This window comes from Eupeodes corollae, chromosome 2 (assembly GCF_945859685.1).
Source record: "Eupeodes corollae chromosome 2, idEupCoro1.1, whole genome shotgun sequence".
NCBI lineage: Eukaryota > Metazoa > Arthropoda > Insecta > Diptera > Syrphidae > Eupeodes > Eupeodes corollae.
Genome location: NC_079148.1, coordinates 96,868,640 through 96,891,177, shown reverse-complemented (window position 1 = coordinate 96,891,177; position 22,538 = coordinate 96,868,640). Strand labels below are relative to the sequence as shown.

At 36.1% G+C, this 22,538-nt stretch overlaps 1 protein-coding gene across 2 annotated transcripts; it reads left to right on the top strand.

Moving 5' to 3' along the window:
* Positions 1 to 1,730: 1,730 nt before the first annotated feature.
* LOC129946167 (probable E3 ubiquitin-protein ligase HERC4) lies at positions 1,731 to 15,732 on the top strand. Of its 2 annotated transcripts, none has more exons than XM_056056250.1 (15): positions 1,731 to 2,179; positions 2,249 to 2,411; positions 11,853 to 12,089; positions 12,156 to 12,730; positions 12,792 to 12,943; positions 13,000 to 13,261; positions 13,321 to 13,629; positions 13,765 to 13,938; positions 14,038 to 14,157; positions 14,228 to 14,365; positions 14,437 to 14,897; positions 14,952 to 15,039; positions 15,098 to 15,235; positions 15,294 to 15,407; positions 15,466 to 15,732. In XM_056056250.1, exons 1-15 carry the CDS (start codon positions 2,111 to 2,113, stop codon positions 15,616 to 15,618), a joined length of 3,153 nt encoding a protein of 1,050 aa, XP_055912225.1. In that variant the 5' UTR covers positions 1,731 to 2,110; the 3' UTR covers positions 15,619 to 15,732. The 2 variants fall into 2 exon arrangements, with proteins under 2 accessions (XP_055912225.1, XP_055912224.1); XM_056056249.1 differs by having other exon boundaries at positions 2,249 to 2,426.
* Positions 15,733 to 22,538: the final 6,806 nt, after the last annotated feature.

Here is a 22,538-nt window from a genome sequence, read left to right as displayed (position 1 = left end):
TTTGATAGGGTTTGGCATCAGGCTCTCTTATCGAAAATGCGTGCTTTCCGTTTTCATGAATTCCTCCTTCATTGGATTAGTAATTACCTTTCGAATCGTTCAATACAAGTTATATTGGATAGATTCAAGTCTGAAAACCACAAAATAAATGCTGGTGTGCCCCAGGGCTCTGTTCTATCTCCAAAACTCTTTCTCATTTTTATTAATGATCTCCTGTCTGCAACATCTAATCCAATACATTGTTTCGCTGACGATAGTACTCTTAGCTTTTCATATTCGTTTTCAGATTCACACCCCTCTTCTTCGGATGTGGAAATGCAACGACAAAATATGATAAGCTCATTAAATTCCGACCTAAACAGCATTGTACAATGGGGAACGAAAGACCGTGTGGAATTTAATGCTTGGAAAACGCAATGCTGTCTTGTATCGTTAAAGCGAGATATACCCCCATTGCCATTATTCATAAATGGCACTTGCATCGAGGAAACCACCTTTTGTGGAACGGTCACATACGCGATGTCGCCAAAAATGCCGCAAGATGTTTGGGTTTTCTAAGGCGATGCAAGAAGTTTTTTCCCCCCTCTGATTGGGCTATTATTTACAAGATTTATATACGTCCAAAGCTTGAGTATAACTCCCATATCTGGGCATATCTCGGCTGGTGCTCCTGCAACTTACTTAAGCCTCTTGGAAAGTATTGAACGTTGAGCATTTAAATTGATTGGTGATATTACCATCATAAGATCATTTACGTCGATTGAACATCGGTGAAATGTTTCTTGTCTCACCTTCTTTTACCGTTATTTTAACGGCTTATGCTCTAGTGAAATAGCCAGGTGCATTCCTCCCCTTAAACAGTTCAACCGTAATACTCGCGCTTCTAGGAATGCTCATCAATATATCCTCGAGCCAATCTTCGGTCGTACTGTCAAGTACAGAGATTCGTTCTTTAGCCGTACTAAGCGAATGTACAATGACTTGCCACACTCTGTCTTTCTCAGCTATTGCAATATTCAGGAATTCAAAACCAATGTGCACCGACATCTCCTTTCAACACCTCTCTCCCTTTCCTAGTGCTCACACTGTATCTACATAATATGGGTAATATATCCCTTTGAGTGTGCAGCAATCGATTCGAATACTTTAAATTTGTTGTGTTGAACAGAACGGAGTGACAAAGAGTACACTATTGTCACAGCAAATTGAACGATGGACGTTGTTTTTCGAAATTAATGTGAATGTTTGTTTATCTTGCATCATATAAATGTCTTTACCAAGGCTTTATTTAAAGTCACTTGACATTAAACATCATTTTCCCATGCAATACCTTTGTGTTAAATAAAGTTCCTATAAAGTTTATCTATAAAACTTTAATATAATAATTTTTTGGCGTATAGTGTGAATCTTAAACCATTCAATTAGCCGGATGTCATAAAAAGTAAGATGAACCTCAATGATTTTGACATTGAAATTTATACACACTTGAACGAACGCTTGATTTTATTTCACAAAGATTCAAAATACAAAATCCAAACTAACATTTTTCTTTATCTTTTTTTCGGAAATTTGTTAGAGATTAAAATAGTACTAAGCTCATAATATAACGGGAACATATCGTAACGTAACGAGAAGAGACTTCACCGAATTCAATTATACCTGGCAATACTACTCGCACAAAAAGAAATGAACATATTTCAAATGTCATTTCTGTCAAATTCCAAGTAAAACGAAAATCGTTTTGGTTTTTTTTAATCAGAATTCGATAGTGTTTTAAACATTTCTTATTTAATTTCAATAATTTTGCATTTGTATGGCTTCTTGACGGCAAAAGATTAAGATTTTTTTAATAAATTAAAAAATTACTACCTTCGGTAGCATCAAATGTTCCTATATTTGTATTTTCTTTATTAATTCGGAACCAGTCAAAATTAAAATATTAAATCGGTCTTTCAAATTTCAAAGATTAAAAAAGATAACTTATACTTAATTGGTGTAAATATTGTGGTAAACATTTCTTCTAGAAATCAACAGAAATTTCTATGAGTATATCAGATGACCAGTGATCGATTGGACGCATAGTTTTGTTTGCAAAAAAAAAAAAGTTGAAATGCCAATATTTGGTTGGGGTAACACCATTCATGGCGAACTTGGACTTGGTGGAATTGAAGATGAATTTGTAAATAATACTTGATTATTCTTATTGGAATTTATACTTTGTTTATTGATAGTGTTTTTTATGGTTTAGGTTTTGACTCCAAGGCAGATGACATGGAATCCCGAGCAAGAAATCGTTCAGGTTTCTTGTGGCTCAACGCATACGTTATTTGTGACAGCTAGTGGGAAAGTGTTCTCTTGCGGCAACAACGATAACGGGCAGTTAGGACATGAACTGCCGACAAAAAGGCCACGTATGTCCTTGTTTAGTATGTACTCATCACATTTGCTTCCATTCTACTTCATTGTTGCTTGAGTTCCAAATTTGGTTTTTATTTCTGTTTCTGTTTTTTTTTTTTGGTTAATGTTGATCTTTTTTTAAATTATTTTCTTGTAGTTTGGAGCCGCTCCATAATCTTGTTTCGTTTAATCAGTTGACTTTAATTGTTTCTTAACTTTTTCTTGTGTTTCAATTTTAGTTAAACAAAAAACACAACCAGTTTGCTCACATATATTTTATTATTTTTAATTCATACTTGCTTTTTACTATGGAGTCACAATTTGGTGGAGAAATAGATAAAGAAAATATATAATACGGGTTCCACCTTTTTGAATTCCGGATGTCATATTCCCTTTTTAGGACCAGGACGTATAACAATGAGATAGGTACCAAACAAAAGCTGATGTTTAGGTAAATATGTATTTCCCAAATCGGTTTTGGAGATTTTGAGATACAAACTAATTTTATCTTGAAGTTGGAATAATACAAATAAAAAAAAAGACTTTTTTCGTAATACCACTTTTAGATAGATAGATAGATAGAATTTTTTATTTCTTATAAATTTTAATAAATCATATAAATAAGAAAAATGGTGACATTCTGTATCGAATATACAATTTTAAATAGTGTTGAATGCCACATAAAAAAATAACAATACAAAAAATGAAAATGAATTAATGGGTGGGGTGACCATCTGTAAAAAATTACAATGATTAAAAAATAGCTAGTAAATTAATAAAAGAAAAGAAAAAGATATGAAATTTAACCAAGGAACATACTTCAAAAATCAATCATTAAATTCATTATTATTAGCCTACATATTTTTAAAATGCAAAGAAAAGATGCAAAAAGGAACAAAAAAAAATAAGAAATATTTAAACAATATATACAAAAAAAAACTCATTTAAACCAGAGTGCCAGAAATGAATGACTCAAAATTTGAATAATTGAAACCAAAAAGCCAAATTTTCAAATGTTTTATAAACAAACCAAGTGATGAAATTGCTCTTATAGATTGAGAAAGCTTGTTAAATAAACGAAAAGAGAAAATAGAATAAAAGTTCCGAAATGCAGTAGTTCGAAAAAAAGGTACCGTGTACATGTTCAAAGAGTTTCCACGCAAACCGTGACTAGATATTAATCGAAAATTTCGATTACCAGACTTCATAAAGAAAGTTTTAAGCACCTTAAAACAATACAGATGGCGCACAGGTAGAATTTGTAGGTCACAAAATAAAGGGAAACTCGGTTGTCTACTCGCCTTGCGACAAATTTTTCTTAAGATGTATTTTTGCAAGAGGTTGAATTTTGTTTAGGTATGCACCACCCCAACAAGCAATTCCATATTGCAGCTTGGACTGAAAAATTCTATAATAAATTGTTTTTAAAAGATCGTTTGAAACGATACTACGCAAATAATAGAAGTGTCTAAGTGTGCATCGAAGATACTGTCTCAAATTATTCGTATGATTTAAAAAATTCATTCTGGAATCAATAGTGAGCCCTAAATATTTAAATTCATCAACTTTTTCGATCAAAAAGCACTTAGAGCTACAGCTTATATTGTCAAAATAAGTAGGAGAACAATTACCATGCACACAGTTTCAACTCGGTAGCTTATATTTTTGACATTCTGGAGCATGAAAATATGTGTTTACTTCAAAGTTTTGTAAAGAAGCCAAACTAAAAAGCATAACTTTAGTTTTGGAACTCATAACCAAATTATGTTCCGCAAACCAAATTCTCAATAACTCAAGATCATGGTTTATATCGGAAAACAGATTCAATCTATCGTTAGAGCCATATGAAATTCCAATATCATCTGCAAATGCAGTTGGTATACCTTGAAAATCAAGTGCAAAGAGTGAATTGATGTAAATTAGGAACAAAATCGGTGCCAAAAAAAAAACCTTGCGGTACACCTAAGTTAAGGAACTTAATTTCACTCCTAATCTCGTCCATTTTCACCCTCTGCGACCTATTCCCAAGATATGACCTAAAAAAGTTGAGCATAAAGCCACGAAAGCCGGCCTTTTCCAATTTTCTCAACAGGTAGTTGTGGTTAACCATATCAAAGGCTTTGGTAATATCGATAAATAAACCAGCTGTAGATTTTTTCAATCATCGTACACAGATTATTGCTCTCGAATTCGCAGAAGAGGAACCACTATTGATCACATCAATAGTCAATAGACAAAGCTTTGTTGAAGATTTCCTTAGCCTTATTTACAACGTTGGACTCGTTGACATCTGGTACTCCTGCAATTTCAATGTCATTGCTAAGAAGGTGCTGTTGATGTCAATTAAATTTACTCTCCAGATGAATTACTTTTGATTTGAGCTCAGCATTTTCAGTACGTAACTCATTTATTTGTTGTAAGAAGCTTCGATGAGGATTCTCCAAGTTGGTGAGTTTAAGATACACCATTTGTAGAGTTCAATGATTCTCGCTGTTGGTGACGATCGTAGGTGAACCATGCTCTATGTCTATGTGATGTACTTGACAACTTCCCTCTACGTCTTTGATGGCATTGACCGAAGAGAGAGAAATATTGTTGTTGGTATCATTATGTAGAGTCTCATGAAGGGAATGACGTCTGAGCACTTTACATTTGTCACAACGAAGCGGAGTAGCACTGGATTTATAGAATTCGAAATATTCTTTTTTAATATTTACGCAAGAAAAATGAAAGACATTTTTGCAATCATGGCATTCGATTTTTGGTGAAGAATTGCGATCAATTATATGCGAACACCCGAAACAAATCATGATGATCATGAAAAACATCTTATTAAATTGTTAAACTTAAACAAAAGTAAATAATTATGAACAAATCTGAAGTATTTCCCACTAATTTGCCCTGGAAAAATAATTATACAGTTGCTCCCAAAATTTAGCGTACACTCAATTAAGAGTTAGTTATTTTTAACTTTTCATATTAAAGAGGTAAAAGTAATGAGGAAACTTTGTTTAAACCTCCAATTGCAATAACTGGTTGTAGAGATATGGAAAACTATTGGGGTAATTTAGACCATGTTTGCAGTGTCTATCTCCATTAAGGATTTCAGGGGAAGAAAACTCAGTTAGAATTATAGCCGTCAAATCTCTTGGAGTAGAAGACACGATGCAAAGAAATGTGTGATGTCTTCTGCTTACCCGGTGTTACAAAGGCTACAAATTTGAGAAAGATCAATTCGTTGCGGCATAGAGTTAAGATTCAGTATTTCGACTCGGGCTCTAAATATGTAACTAATAGCCTCAGAAGAAAACTCATTACTGAAATAATTAGCCTGTGATGTTATTTGGTAGTTGAGGTTTCTATACACATTTCTTAATGTTATTGAGGCTCTTGAAAGATGTTCACTGAAGACATGTTCATCAGTTCTGGCGATCAGATCATTGAACATGGTGCGCTATTGATTCAAATTGGACACCAAAAAGAATAGATTACTGCCATTAGAAGAAGCTATCTAGTTGCATTCCTTAAGCGGGGAGGCATTTGTTTGCATGAGCCTTGTCATAATGGATTTTGAATGCTTTCACCTCTCCTCATAACTTTCATATGTAGTTTGAGTTGGCTTTAAGGATTGTAATGTAAAGAGGTGTTATGTCAGACTCTACATATGTATATAGCATAATTGGGTGTTGAAGAAGGCAATCTGAAACGAAGCGGGACAGGTAAAAATGTGGTTTGAAAAACTATATATGATTTATATATTCCGTTCCTCATCCTTCTTATCATACTTTGTTTTTGTGTGGTTTATAGATCCTAGGTTAGGTTAGGTTAAAGTGGCTGTGAATTCTTAATCCACACACTTAGGCCAAAATAAAAGTCCCATTGTGTTACCACATGAATCTAGAGAGATACTTCCCACTAGTCTAACCATTTTGAGCTTTTTATAAAGCGAAGAAGATATTTGATATCCGTTTTAGCTAGTTCACTGGGATTATCAAGAGAGTAGTCCCACAGATGAAGTTTGCCTCTTAGTAAAAGACCAGGGCAAGTGCGGAGGAGGTGAAAGATTGTTTCCTCTTCCCCCTCGTCAATATAGCTCCTGCAGAAGTCATTTGAGGCTACACCAAGTCGTATTGCGTGTCTGCCTATATGAAGTCTGTTTTGAAATAACAATTATTTATAGCGCCTTAGGGAAGGACCCCTATGTCTTGCGACACAGCTTTCAAAAAGGGTTGTGGAGGCTCGCATGAAGCGTCTACCTCATCTTTTTTATAGATACGTAGTGTAACTGTCTCGAAATCGTATCTTATTTAACTCGCAAGAGAGAAGCCACAGAGTCTTTATTGATTACGATAATCGCACTTCGATAAAAACCCTTTGGCTCCTCCAGTTTCGCTATCTTCCAGTCGTGACAAGGGAGGTCCGTACATCATCAGGACATGAGTGTTCTTTAGGTATCCAAGCGCGAGCTTTCGACCTGCATGGAATATCTTCTTTTGCAACGACCTCGAGTTTTGCGTCTGGCCAAACTTCGCCCAGCATGCCGACAGCAAGCGAATAGAGATCACGCGTCCTCTGATCGTTACAAGCGATGAGTTTGACACGACCTTGATGTAAGCTTGATAACTTTGAGGAAACCAGCCGAGAGCCCCAGTTTCACCATCTGCCAACGGTCAGAAGTAATCGTGCCATCAATATTGCTTCTATCAATAACCGCAACTATGATTTTGTTGGATTCCTTAAGTACATCACTAAAAGTCTTAGTGAGAGGTACTCTAGCAATGTGCGGAGTGCTGGTGTTCTGCACTTTGGGCTTTTAAGGGACGGGAGTGAGCTCCACCAAAGACCTTTGACGCTTTGACGTGGAGTCGTAGCGACTAGTTTTATCTAGAATGGATTTAGCCCACTCTTTCCTCTTACTAGGGATGGGATTACTTCCATCCCCCAATGTTGAACCAGGGGATTTTAGAATCCTCATCGCATAGCGCCGGCCGTTGTTTATAAGAGCTCCTAGGAGCATTCTGGAGAGGTTTTCTCTCTTTAGTAGTGGAAAGATCATTATTCACGAACTTTCCACTACCGACCTGAGAAGGCGTATTCGTCAGTGATACATCCCTTCTCCGAGTTTGGCACAGGTGCAACGACAGCCGACGTTGCCGCCGAACTGCCGCCCGGTGAAGCTGGAGCTCCGGTACCGGTTTGAAGTTTTTGCTTTGGTTTATGTTTTTGTTTACATTTTCCATTTGATTCCCACGAATCGGCGAAGTAAGGGGGGGTCCATCTGTGCAGAGATTCGCTTACACATATAATCCGGATATTCCGTTAATGACTGAGCCATTTTTAGAAATTGGGCCCTCAGCCTGGCTGATCATCGGCACGGATCCTATAACACATTAGATCCAGCCCAATTGGGAAGTTGGGAAGGACATGTTTTGGAAAAAGGAGAGACGAACAGCAATTAAGACATAAGCGTCCCAGGAAGGAAACAAGGTATTGACAGACAGTGATACACTATACAATCAGGTAATAAGGAGCCATCATCCAGCATAATAGCACAGAGCCGATGTAGGAGGGGAATGATTGGGAAGGGGAGGAGCGAGCGACCTTTGGTTTCAGGACTCTTCTGGAGAAATAATTCCCGAGACTCATTGACCTTACTCAGCTTCTACGACTCGACAAGTTCGACGCTCAAGTAGAAGTGATAGATCCTAACCTGTAGAAAAAACTCAAGGCTATAGAAGGTAGAGAAGAAGAAAAAATGATACTCAGGTTGAATTTATTGGTATTTAGGTTTCCTCCTCTTCCTTTCTTCTTTAGTGTTGATGTTGTTAATGTTTTGCTCCGCCCTCATGCTCGTCTTTGTCCTTTTTTTTGCTTATTTTAATTAAAATAATTACCCGGAGACACTTGCGCACGAAACAAAAATGGAAAATGAAATGAAATAAACAAAATATTCAACTAGCTTTGTGAATGCAAAACTACTCAGTCTGGAATTGTCATATATCATCATATTGATAAATGCAAATATATAAAAAAAGAAACATTTTTGATTTGACAACTTTAACTTATCTTTTTTGTTTTTAAATTCAATATAATCAAATTTAAGACACAATTTGAATGATTTATACATTTGTATTTAAATACTGAACTATTTATTTTATTTTATTCGTGTGTTTTTACCGAGCAGCTGATTGTGAAACGTCAAAATCTTCTCCACTAACTTTGTAGCCGATTTTCGTACACTACGTCGAAGGGGAAATTTCAACTACTTCTGTAGTTAGATTTAGCCAATCAGAATCCCTTGACTATATAGCCACTAGCTTTGTGAATGTGACCAATCATTGAGTAATAAAATTCAGCTTTTAGTTGAATAAAAAAACATGATCAATTGTCATTTTGACATAAGTTGACTTGACTTGATAGTTAGAGAGATTTTTCTTGGCTAACTTTCCAGTCAACTTTCCAATAAAGTTGCCTTAGGTTAGGTTAGGTTAGGTTATAGTGGCTCTCCAAGATGGAAACGGACACACTTAGGCCAGTTTAATGGCCCATTGTGATACCACATGAATTTTGAGGCTTCCTCCTAAGCTCAATGGAACCAGCTTGAGTCCCTTACGAAACGGGAGAGGCTGCTTATACCGATATGATTTAGATCGTTTAGATCGTTAAAGAAGAATTCTCCTAGGTAATTCTTGCGTTTTCTAGCTAGAGCAGGGCATGTGCAGAGAAGATGGAGAACCGTTTCTTCCTCTTCCTCGTCCATACAGTTTCTGCAAAAGTCATTTGAGAATACGCCTAGTCTCGTGGCGTGCTTTCCTATTAGACAGTGTCCGGTTATGACACCTATTATCGAGCTTATATGCGATCTGCTTAGAGAGAACAAGCACCTTGAACGTTTTATATCCAGTGTTGGCCAGATGTTTTTTGTGGCTTGATACGTGGCTTGAACGATGTTGTTCCACCTGGTGCATGCCCTCCTCACATCGTCTTGCATTAGCAGCAGTAGCAAGTAGCGATTGGTATGCCAGTACTTGTCAAACGTGGTAGGATGGGCTGTACTGTACCGTTCCTGGCGAGTTCATCTGCTTTACAGTTACCTGGAATGTCTCTATGGCCCGGCACCCAGCAAAGGTGAATATTAAACTGTTGCGCCATCTCCATTAGAGATGATCGACAGTTATGGACTGTTATAGAGTTTGTAGAGACAGAGTGCAGAGATTTGATAGCCGCCTGGCTGTCAGAGAAAATACGGATATCAGATGTTAATATCACGTTTTCTTTGAGCCAAGACAAGACTTCCTTAATCGCCAAAAGTTCCGCCTGGAACACGCTACAATGTTTCGGAAGGCAGAATGAGAGACTTAATTTCAGTCGTTCAGAGTACACACCTCCACCAACCCCTTCTTTGTTTTTTGAGCCATCTGTGTAAAATTGGATTGACTCATCCTCAAAGAATGTCCTATCCTCCCAAAAAGATCTGGTAGGTATAGAAATGGAAGTTTCTGTCGAATTGTAGTTTGGGGATGGTGTAGTCTGTGTGCTTTGGAATTGATTCTATGTACCTTAGAATTACGGAGTGGCCTATGTTGTTGTTAGTCCACTGCGACGAAGCATTGAGGCTAATAGCAGAGCTTGCAGCTATTTGTTTGCTAAATATGTCAAGAAGTGTAAGGTAGAGCAAGGTGTCCAGTGCTGAAGACGGGGTCGTGCGAAGCAATCCGCTTATACATAGACAGGCTGAACGTTGGACTATATTTAACTTATCCCTGTTTATACCTTTCTCTAAAGCAGTCCACCATACTGCCACACCGTACGTTAAAATCGGTCTGATTACCGATGTGTATAGCCAATGCGTGATTCTGAGTTGTAAACCCCATTTATTACCAATAGCTTTTTTGCAAGAAAAGAGAGCTACAGTAGCTTTTTTGACTCTTTTCTGTACGTTGCGTATCCAAATTAGTTTTTTGTCTAAGACAAGACCCAGGTATTTAGCCTCGTCTGGGAATTTTAATTGGATTCCTTTAATATAAGGAGGGTTGACAAATAGAATTTTGTATCTCCTCGAAAATAAGACCAGATCGGTTTTGTGTGGGTTAACACCCAGTCCACACCGATCAGCCCAAAGTATTAGTCTGTCTAAGGCATTTTGTAAGAGTTCTTTTAGGATATTAAGATGCTTTCCTGAAAATGCTATAGCAACGTCGTCCGCATAAGCTATCACTCCGAAACCCTCCGCATCCAGACTAGTTAGGATTTCATTCACCAGAGGAGAGGGGATAGAACACCACCTTGCGGTGTTCCTCTACTAACGAATCGTCTGCAAGAAGAGTTGTCCAGTTTTGAGTTAATTATTCTGCTAGTAAACATTAAATGAATTAACTCCCGAAGCGAACTCTCTACATTTAGTGTGCAGATGTGATTGCAGATGTGTCCACGTTGTTAAAGGCACCTTCGATGTCAAGGAAAGCAACCATAGTGAACTCTTTATGCTGGAGGGAATATTCGATGGTGCGTACTAAAGTCTGTAACGCTGTTTCCACCGATTTACCTTTACAGTAGGCATGTTGAGACGAAGACAAAAGTCTTGTATCGATACGTGCCCTTAAATGGATATCAATCGATCTGCATCAACTTAGTAGTCTAAAATGTTTACACTACGGCGGAGGGGAAATTTCAACTACTTTTAAAGTTAGATTTAGCCAATCAGAATGCCTTGACTACGTAACCACTAGGTTTGTGAATGCGACCAATTATTGAGTAATAAAGTTCAGCTGAATTAAAAAACATGATCAATTGTCATTTTCACATAAGTTGACTTGACTTGATAGTTAGGGAGATTTTTCTTGACTTACTTTCCAGTCAAGTTTCCAATAAAGTTGCCTTAATTGGAAGACAATTTTTTGGCAGCTAGAAACTTGCCTTACATTCAAGTCCCTTATGTCGGCTAAACCTGCCCATTGTGTAAAAAGAATAATTGTCTGTTAACTGATTCAAACAGTCGTGGGTTCTCTTACTATCTCTTGAAATAATACTAATAAGAGAATTATACACCAGACAATTTTTAATATTTCTTTTAGTTGTTGTTTTAATAAATTTGTTATTATTATTTTTTGCAGAGATAGAGTTTGTTTTGTAAATCGCGTCATTAAAATGTTAGCGCATTAAACGCTGCAACCATTTTGTTAGCATATTGTTAGTACTCTTGAAACATGTAATTCTAGCCATGTAGTGATAGCACATTCAAGTTGATGTAACATTCAAACACCTGAAATATATATAATACCCTTCCCAAGTCCTTCATTTCATTCATTTATACATAAGCAACTCAATTCAATAAATGTGAAGTACATCGAAACAAATTATCAAACATATTCTAATTTTCTAGTTAACGCTTTTTGGTTTCATGGACAGTTGACATTTTTGCTTTGAATACATTTTCTTAATCTATTCCGTTTCAGAACCGTTAACCGTCCTCGAAAACTATGACATCAAACAAGTAAGCTGCGGAGCCAACCACTCTTTGGCTCTTGACGAATGGGGTCATATTTATAGTTGGGGCTTGGATGATTATGGCCAATTGGGAATTGGTGATAGTGAAACACGACAAACGGTCCCTAAAATTCTTAAGCATTTAGTATCAAAGCATTTAGTTCAAATAGCATGCGGACACAATCATTGCTTGGCTCTATCAAATAGTAAGTCCTTCAGTTTTGATACTGCGGTATGGGGCCGATTTTACAACAGTTAAACCATAATTATAGGTGGAGAACTGTTTGCTTGGGGCTCGAACATGTATGGCCAATTAGGATTTGATAATAGTGATTGTAAACATAGTTCCATACCGAAGCAGATAACCGCATTGAAAGGAATTCCCATAAGTTTTATTGCATGCGGAGCGAATCATTCTTTTGCGCTTTCCAAATCGGGGGCAGTGTTTGGCTGGGGAAGAAATAACCGTGGCCAACTTGGTCTAAATGACGAAGATACTCGGAAACTACCCACACAGCTGCGGACATTGCGTAGTCTAAAAGTGCGTTACATCGCATGTGGAGAAGAGTTCTCTGTGTTTTTAACCAAAGACGGTGGAGTGTTTACTTGTGGTGCTGGAACCTACGGCCAATTGGGACATGGTAACAATTCCAACGAAGCGCTGCCACGTAAGGTAATGGAACTAATGGGCAGCACAATAACGCAAATAGCTTGTGGCAATCGCCATACCTTAGCATTGGTTCCATCAAGAGGAAGAGTTTACGGATTTGGTTTAGGTTGTTCAGGACAATTGGGAACACGCTCAACAAATAGTTCATCTGTGCCTCAGGTTGTGCTTGGTCCATGGGTGAGCCATATAAAATTACAAAAAAAAACGATTTGTCATAAAGTTGTTTTGTTTTTAAAAGGTCTCCCCAAGCGGATCAACGTTACTTTCAAACGACATTCCCGAAGTTAATGCCTTGACAATAAAACAGATATTCTCTGGCGGAGATCATGCGCTAGTTACTACTAAATATTTCATGGATAAAATACCGGCTGTCGACTATCGTTTGTATAAGTAAGATTTTATAAAAACTCAATAACCAATTTTCAAAAAATATTTCCCTATTAAAGATCCGAAACTCAAATCCTCACATTAACAAATACTTTAGCTAAAGAGTGTTTGAAGGTAGAAAAAGAAGATGCAATTGACATGGACTTATTGGGTTCTATCGAATTGATATTCAAGAGCTTAGAGTGCCTTAATGGATCATTTCTGTTGGATGACGATAATCATTACTGCTGTACATCAAAACATCATGGAGTCGATCTCTTAAAAGCTACCGAAGTTTTTGACGATATCAGAAAAATAGAAAACGAAAGCCTTAAACAAATAGTAAATTACCTATTTATTTACTCTTACGTCCATTTCAATCTTTTATGTTTGCTTTTTAGATTTTAAACACCATAGACAGTGGATTAATAAGTTCTCTAGCGCCATCGCCTCCGGATGTTGAAACCCTGAGAATATATTTAACTCTGCCTTTGTACCACGAATTTGATAATTCTAAGAACTATACCGCATTGCACACACAATTTAGCAATGCTGTAATGAAATTAGAGACGATTCCAAAGAAGATAGTGGGTCAATGGTGGGCTGAGGCTCCTATCGAATATTTCGAACATATGGTCTCAAATTTCAAAAACGTTGTGAGCTATATTATCAATTTTAAACTATCTCTCAAAACAGGATTAACGAAAAAGGTAAAATCTTATTTCAACTTAAGATCACAGCATGACAAATCCTCGATTATTATTAAATTGGGTTTGAGAACTTGTCCTGCTTGATCTGAAATCCTCTGTGCTCTCCCAGTTTTATTCGTTGCTTTGGAATTATAGGCAATAACGTTTGAGCCAAATCTATTTGGTGCTTTAAATCTTCTTGTGTTTCTTCATAAAATTAATCATTCTCAAAGAAAAGAAAAGTCGTCTTATGAAATATTCCATCTCCCTGATTTGATGGATCACATCGACATCCAACAGGAGTATATAAATTGGTACATGGATAAAAATGTAAGTTTCTTTGTTAATTTATTTATTGTTTTTTTGTTTTCTTCAACTTAATTCAAGCTTGATCAATAAATTTGGATTTTCTTTTTGAATTTGAATTAGTCACAGTTATTTAATATCTGCAACTATCCATTTTTATTTGATGCAATGATTAAAATGATTCTTTTGCAAACTGATCAAGCACTTCAAATGCATACTGCAATGCAAAATGCTGTCGCAACAGTAAGTTCTGAAAATTTAAGTATTTTCAAAAATTATTTATTTAAGTTTTAAATAATTTTCTTCTTGTTAGGGTTTTTTTGCAATGTTTAATATGGCACCACCAACATCGCAATTTATTGTTCTTAATGTAACTCGTGAGAACTTAGTTCAGGATACACTGAGAGAAATAATGCAATATAGTCAGGCTGACTTAAAGAAGCCCCTCAAAGTAAGTGAAAAAGAAGAATAAACAACAAGACTGAGTAAACTCCAAAAAAACACATCAAATAATAATTATAGGTGAAATTTAAAGACGAAGAAGCCGAAGACGCAGGAGGCGTACGCAAAGAATTTTTCATGCTTCTATTAAAAGACATCATCGACCCGAAGTATGGAATGTTCAAAGAATTCGAAGACTCTCGTGCAGTCTGGTTTTCAGATGTTTCCTTCGAAACAGATGACATGTACTTCCTTATTGGAATAATATGTGGTCTTGCAATCTATAATTTCACAATAATTAACTTGCCTTTCCCATTGGCTCTGTATAAGAAATTACTTAACGAACCCGTAGATATTAGCGACTTGCGTGATTTATCGCCAACCTTAGCAAATTCCATGCAAAGCATTTTGGATTATCAAGAAGATGATTTGGAGAAAGTGTTCGATTTGACTTTTGAAATAACAAGAGATATATTTGGTGAATCGAAAGTCGAACTACTTAAACCAGGTGGTGATAAAATTTCCGTAAATCAACAGAACAAGTAAGTTTAAAAAATGTACGCTTATGTATTGACATTAATGAACTTTTTTTATAGAAAAGAATTTGTGGATCTCTATGTGGACTTTGTGTTCAACAAATCCGTCGAAACAAAATTCAACGAATTCCAAAAGGGTTTTATGAAGGTAAATAAATGATAATCGTGGACAAATTGTTTCATTTCAACAACTTGTCTTTTAAAAGGTATGTTGGGGCAGAGTTTTGCAAATTTTTAAACCTCACGAACTCATGGCTGTGGTTGTGGGAAATGAAGACTATGACTGGCATGCCTTGGAAGCCAGTGCAGTTTATAAAGGCGACTACAATTCAGGCGATGAAACTGTAAATCAGATTTGAACACAAAATATAAATCATTTTGAATATGTTTATATTTGAATAGATTCGTTGGTTTTGGGAAGTTTTTCATGATCTGCCAATTGAGGAAAAGAAAAATTTCTTGCTGTATTTAACTGGAAGCGATCGTATACCTATTGGTGGAATGAGCAAAATTCAAGTATGCCTAACAAATTTTTACAAAACTTATAATAATTGTAATTTATTTTTAATTTAAGATTATAATCCAACCAACCACCGACGATAGATTCCTGCCAGTGGCTCATACATGTTTTAATCTATTAGATTTGCCACGTTACAAAACAAAGGAAAGGCTAAGATTTAAACTTCTACAAGCAATACAACAAACTCAGGGATTTAGTATTGTTTAAAAGGGAAACAAAAATGAAGAGATATGTTATGATCTTGTTGGAAATGTTTTGTTTTTTATTTTATAGATATAAAATCTGTTAATATGAACAAATTGGCCTTAGAATGGTTCTTGATCTTTTTTTGTTTTATTTTATGCTATGAGATTAAAATCTATTTATGATGTACATTTTTTTGATAAACGGAATAAAGCTAAAAATTGTTGAATGACTGACTGCAAATTATTAAAAAAAAACAATGATTTTTTATCACTTTATTTTCAAATTTAAATTAGAAGGAAAATAAGTTTGAGCTAAATCGTTAACGAACTAGCGGTAGTGTGCTTTTATCCAATAGATAGATTTTTTTTATTAATCATTATCCTCATCTTAATAACTATAACATTTGATAAATCTTGATGTTTGAAGATTCTGAACGGTAATAATATTTATTTTCAATACATCAAACATATAAAAATCGGTAAAGTTTGATAACGATAAAATAAACTAAGTATTTAAAAACAAAGTATCTAATCTCAACTTTCAACAGGATTGGTAATTACTGCGTAAGATATAGCCTTCACATATTGGACTCTGTAAGTTGTTCTGTTAGTCTTTTGTATATTTAAGTAAACGAGGTTGTCTCTTTCAAGTGTCTTTATTAGAACAATTTATGTAATTTCACAAAAACTGTTATACGTTAAATATTTAGTATACAATTGTAGAATTTAGTAAAACAATAGATAATATAAGGGTTAAGATGGTGTAGACCTACACTTATTTTTTTAACTTAATGCAACATCTCTCTTCACAAATCAATAATCACAAAAATGAAAACAATATTTCAAAGTTCAAGATATTTTCGTATAAATATTAAAAATAGACTTAACTTTCTAAATTTGCAATAGTTTACTTAATATATTTAGGTGCGGCTACGAGTGTTGTGAACCTTACGATCATTAGATGGAATTACAAATTCTCTTTGGGGTGTTATTGTATTATTAGATCTTGTTCTAATGTGACCTTTGTTCCGTCTATATCTTCCCCCTTCATTTAATTTTACCATATATGACCTTGGTTCCTGACATTTATAAAGAATTTTACCAGTATACCATTTTTTGTCAGGTTTTTGCATCCATACAGATTCATTTCATGAAAGGTCTCTCTTTATATATGAAGTTTTGTTAAAATGGTTTTGTATTTCATTTTTGGATGGAATCTTCAACGTTAGTGGGAATGCAAGTAGTTTGCCGTGTATGGGAACCTTAGGGTGTACTCGTCTATTAAACAAAAGTTGAGCTGGGGAATATTGCATTCCAGATAACGGGGTATTTCTATATTCAAGGAGTGCTATATTAATATCTGTTTTCGAAGCATGACTTTTTCTCAACAAATTTTCAGCAATCCCTACTCCTAAAGGTCCATTTTTGAACTTCAATATTTATCGATCTAGACCACCTAGATGGCTGAAATTTCAGAATTGTGATCTAGGAATCATTCCCTTTCCAATAATTTTGTGTGCCTACCTTTGTATAAGACGAATTTTACAACAAGTTATGGGCAAAAATCCAAGTTCAAACTTTAAATGCGAATATCTCGCTTGATATGCGTCGTAGAGGGTCGAAAGTCCACTCCCAGAGCTCCATTTTTGAACTTCAATATTTCTCGATCTAGACCAAATAGATGGCTGAAATTTCAGGATTGTGATCTAGGAATCATTCCCTTTCCAATGGTGTGCCTATCTTTGTATAAGACCAATTTTACAACAAGTTATGGGCACAAATCTAACTTTAAATGCGAATATCTCGCTTAATATGCGTCGAAGGGGGTCGAAAGTCCACTCCCAGAGGTCCATTTTTGAACTTCAATATATCTTGATCTAGACCACCTAGATGGCTGAAATTTCAGGATTGTGATCTAGAAATCATTCCCTTTTCAAAAGTGTGCCTATCTTTGTATAATTTTACAACAAGTTATGGGCAAAAATCCAAGTTCAAACTTTAAATGCGAATATCTCGCTTAATATGCGTCGAAGGGGGTCGAAAGTCCACTCCCAGAGGTCCATTTTTGAACTTCAATATATCTTGATCTAGACCACCTAGATGGCTGAAATTTCAGGATTGTGATCTAGAAATCATTCCCTTTTCAATAGTGTGCCTATCTTTGTATAATTTTACAACAATTTATGGGCAAAAATCCAAGTTCAAACTTTAAATTCGAATATCTCGCTTAATATGCGTCGTAGAGGGTCAAAAGTCCACTCCCAGAGCTCCATTTTTGAACTTCAATATTTCTCGATCTAGACCAAATAGATGGCTGAAATTTCAGGATTGTGATCTAGGAATCATTCCCTTTCCAATGGTGTGCCTATCTTTGTATAAGACCAATTTTACAACAAGTTATGGGCAAAAATCCAAGTTCAAACTTTAAATGCGAATATATCGCTTAATATGCGTCCTAGAGGGTCAAAAGTCCACTCCCAGAGGTCCATTTTTGAACATCAATATTTCTCGATTCAGGCCACCTAGATGGCTGAAATTTCAGGATTGTGATCTAGGAATCATTCCCTTCAATATTTATCGATCTAGACCACCTAGATGACTGAAATTACAGGATTGTGATCTAGGAATCATTCCCTTTCCAATGGTGTGCCTATCTTTGTATAAGACCAACTTTACAACAAGTTATGGGCAAAAATCCAAGTTCAAACTTTAAATGCGAATATCTCGCTTAATATGCGTCCTAGAGGGTCAAAAGTCCACTCCCAGAGCTCCATTTTTGAACTTCAATATTTCTCGATCTAGACCACCTAGATGGCTGAAATTTGTGGATTGTGATCTAGGAATTATACCCTTTCCAATGGTGTGCCTACCTTTGTATAAGACGAATTTTACAACAAGTTATGGGCAAAAATCCAAGTTCAAACTTTAAATGCGAATATCTCGCTTGATATGCGTCGTAGAGGGTCGAAAGTCCACTCCCAGAGCTCCATTTTTGAACTTCAATATTTCTCGATCTAGACCAAATAGATGGCTGAAATTTCAGGATTGTGATCTAGGAATCATTCCCTTTCCAATGGTGTGCCTATCTTTGTATAAGACCAATTTTACAACAAGTTATGGGCACAAATCTAACTTTAAATGCGAATATCTCGCTTAATATGCGTCGAAGGGGGTCGAAAGTCCACTCCCAGAGGTCCATTTTTGAACTTCAATATATCTTGATCTAGACCACCTAGATGGCTGAAATTTCAGGATTGTGATCTAGAAATCATTCCCTTTTCAAAAGTGTGCCTATCTTTGTATAATTTTACAACAAGTTATGGGCAAAAATCCAAGTTCAAACTTTAAATGCGAATATCTCGCTTAATATGCGTCGAAGGGGGTCGAAAGTCCACTCCCAGAGGTCCATTTTTGAACTTCAATATATCTTGATCTAGACCACCTTGATGGCTGAAATTTCAGGATTGTGATCTAGAAATCATTCCCTTTTCAATAGTGTGCCTATCTTTGTATAAGACCAACTTTACAACAAGTTATGGGCAAAAATCCAAGTTCAAACTTTAAATGCGAATATCTCGCTTAATATGCGTCCTAGAGGTTCAAAAGTCCACTCCCAGAGGTCCATTTTTAAACTTCAATATTTCTCAATCTAGACCACCTAGATGGCTGAAATTTCAGGATTGTGATCTAGGAATCATTCCCTTTCCAATGGTGTGCCTATCTTTGTATAAGACCAACTTTACAACAAGTTATGGGCAAAAATCCAAGTTCAAACTTTAAATGCGAATATCTCGCTTAATATGCGTCCTAGAGGGTCAAAAGTCCACTCCCAGAGCTCCATTTTTGAACTTCAATATTTCTCGATCTAGACCACCTAGATGGCTGAAATTTGTGGATTGTGATCTAGGAATTATACCCTTTCCAATGGTGTGCCTACCTTTGTATAAGACGAATTTTACAACAAGTTATGGGCAAAAATCCAAGTTCAAACTTTAAATGCGAATATCTCGCTTGATATGCGTCGTAGAGGGTCGAAAGTCCACTCCCAGAGCTCCATTTTTGAACTTCAATATTTCTCGATCTAGACCAAATAGATGGCTGAAATTTCAGGATTGTGATCTAGGAATCATTCCCTTTCCAATGGTGTGCCTATCTTTGTATAAGACCAATTTTACAACAAGTTATGGGCACAAATCTAACTTTAAATGCGAATATCTCGCTTAATATGCGTCGAAGGGGGTCGAAAGTCCACTCCCAGAGGTCCATTTTTGAACTTCAATATATCTTGATCTAGACCACCTAGATGGCTGAAATTTCAGGATTGTGATCTAGAAATCATTCCCTTTTCAAAAGTGTGCCTATCTTTGTATAATTTTACAACAAGTTATGGGCAAAAATCCAAGTTCAAACTTTAAATGCGAATATCTCGCTTAATATGCGTCGAAGGGGGTCGAAAGTCCACTCCCAGAGGTCCATTTTTGAACTTCAATATATCTTGATCTAGACCACCTTGATGGCTGAAATTTCAGGATTGTGATCTAGAAATCATTCCCTTTTCAATAGTGTGCCTATCTTTGTATAATTTTACAACAATTTATGGGCAAAAATCCAAGTTCAAACTTTAAATGCGAATATCTCGCTTAATATGCGTCCTAGAGGTTCAAAAGTCCACTCCCAGAGGTCCATTTTTGAACTTCAATATTTCTCAATCTAGACCACCTAGATGGCTGAAATTTCAGGATTGTGATCTAGGAATCATTCCCTTTCCAATGGTGTGCCTATCTTTGTATAAGACCAACTTTACAACAAGTTATGGGCAAAAATCCAAGTTCAAACTTTAAATGCGAATATCTCGCTTAATATGCGTCCTAGAGGGTCAAAAGTCCACTCCCAGAGCTCCATTTTTGAACTTCAATATTTCTCGATCTAGACCACCTAGATGACTGAAATTTCAGGATTGTGATCTAGGAATCATTCCCTTTCCAATGGTGTGCCTATCTTTGTATAAGACCAATTTTACAACAAGTTATGGGCACAAATCTAACTTTAAATGCGAATATCTCGCTTAATATGCGTCGAAGGGGGTCGAAAGTCCACTCCCAGAGGTCCATTTTTGAACTTCAATATATCTTGATCTAGACCACCTAGATGGCTGAAATTTCAGGATTGTGATCTAGAAATCATTCCCTTTTCAAAAGTGTGCCTATCTTTGTATAATTTTACAACAAGTTATGGGCAAAAATCCAAGTTCAAACTTTAAATGCGAATATCTCGCTTAATATGCGTCGAAGGGGGTCGAAAGTCCACTCCCAGAGGTCCATTTTTGAACTTCAATATATCTTGATCTAGACCACCTTGATGGCTGAAATTTCAGGATTGTGATCTAGAAATCATTCCCTTTTCAATAGTGTGCCTATCTTTGTATAATTTTACAACAATTTATGGGCAAAAATCCAAGTTCAAACTTTAAATGCGAATATCTCGCTTAATATGCGTCCTAGAGGGTCAAAAGTCCACTCCCAGAGGTCCATTTTTGAACATCAATATTTCTCGATTCAGGCCACCTAGATGGCTGAAATTTCAGGATTGTGATCTAGGAATCATTCCCTTCAATATTTATCGATCTAGACCACCTAGATGACTGAAATTACAGGATTGTGATCTTGGAATCATTCCCTTTCCAATGGTGTGCCTATCTTTGTATAAGACCAACTTTACAACAAGTTATGGGCAAAAATCCAAGTTCAAACTTTAAATGCGAATATCTCGCTTAATATGCGTCCTAGAGGGTCAAAAGTCCACTCCCAGAGCTCCATTTTTGAACTTCAATATTTCTCGATCTAGACCACCTAGATGACTGAAATTTCAAGATTGTGATCTAGGAATCATTCCCTTTCCAATGGTGTGCCTATCTTTGCATAAGACCAATTTTACAACAAATGATGGGCAAAAATCCAAGTTCAAACTTTAAATGCGAATATGTCGCTTAATATGCGTCCCAGAGCGTCAAAAGTCCACTCCCAGAGGTCCATTTTTGAACTTCAATATTTCTCGATCTAGACCACCTAGATGGCTGATATTTCAGGATTGTGATCTAGGAATCATTCCCTTTCCATTGGTGTGCCTATCTTTGAATAAGACCAACTTTACAACAAGTTATGGGCAAAAATCCATGTTCAAGCTTTAAATGCGAATATCTCGCTTAATACGCTTCTGAAAGGCATAAAAGTCGGCACCTAGGGGACAATTTTTAAACTCCAATATTTCTTGATCTAGACCACCTAGATGGCTGAAATTTTAGGATTGTGATCTAGGAATCATTCCCTTTCCAATGGTGTGCCTATCTTTGCATAAGACCAATTTTACAACAAGTTATGAGCAAAAATCCAAGTTCAAACTTTAAATGTGAATATCTCGCTTAATATGCGTCGTAGAGGGTCGAAAGTCCACTCCCAGAGGTCCATTTTTGAACTTCAATATTTCTCGATCTAGACCATCTAGATGGCTGAAATTTCAGGATTGTGATCTAGGAATCATTCCCTTTCCATTGATGTGCCTATCTTTGAATAAGACCAACTTTTCAACAAGTTATGGGCAAAACTCCATGTTCAAACTTTAAATGCGAATATCTCGCTTAATACGCGTCTAAAAGGCATAAAAGTCGGCTCCTAGAGGACAATTTTTGAACTCCAATATTTCTTGATCTAGACCACCTAGATGCCTGAAATTTCAGGATTGTGATCTAGGAATCATTCCCTTTCCATTGGTGTGCCTATCTTTGTATAAGACCAATTTTACAACAAGTTATGAGCAAAACTCCATGTTCAAACATTAAATGCGAATATCTCGCTTAATACGCGTCCTAGAGGGTCAAAAGTCCACTCCCAGAGGTCCATTTTTGAACTTTAATATTTCTCGATCTAGAAAACCTAGATGACTGAA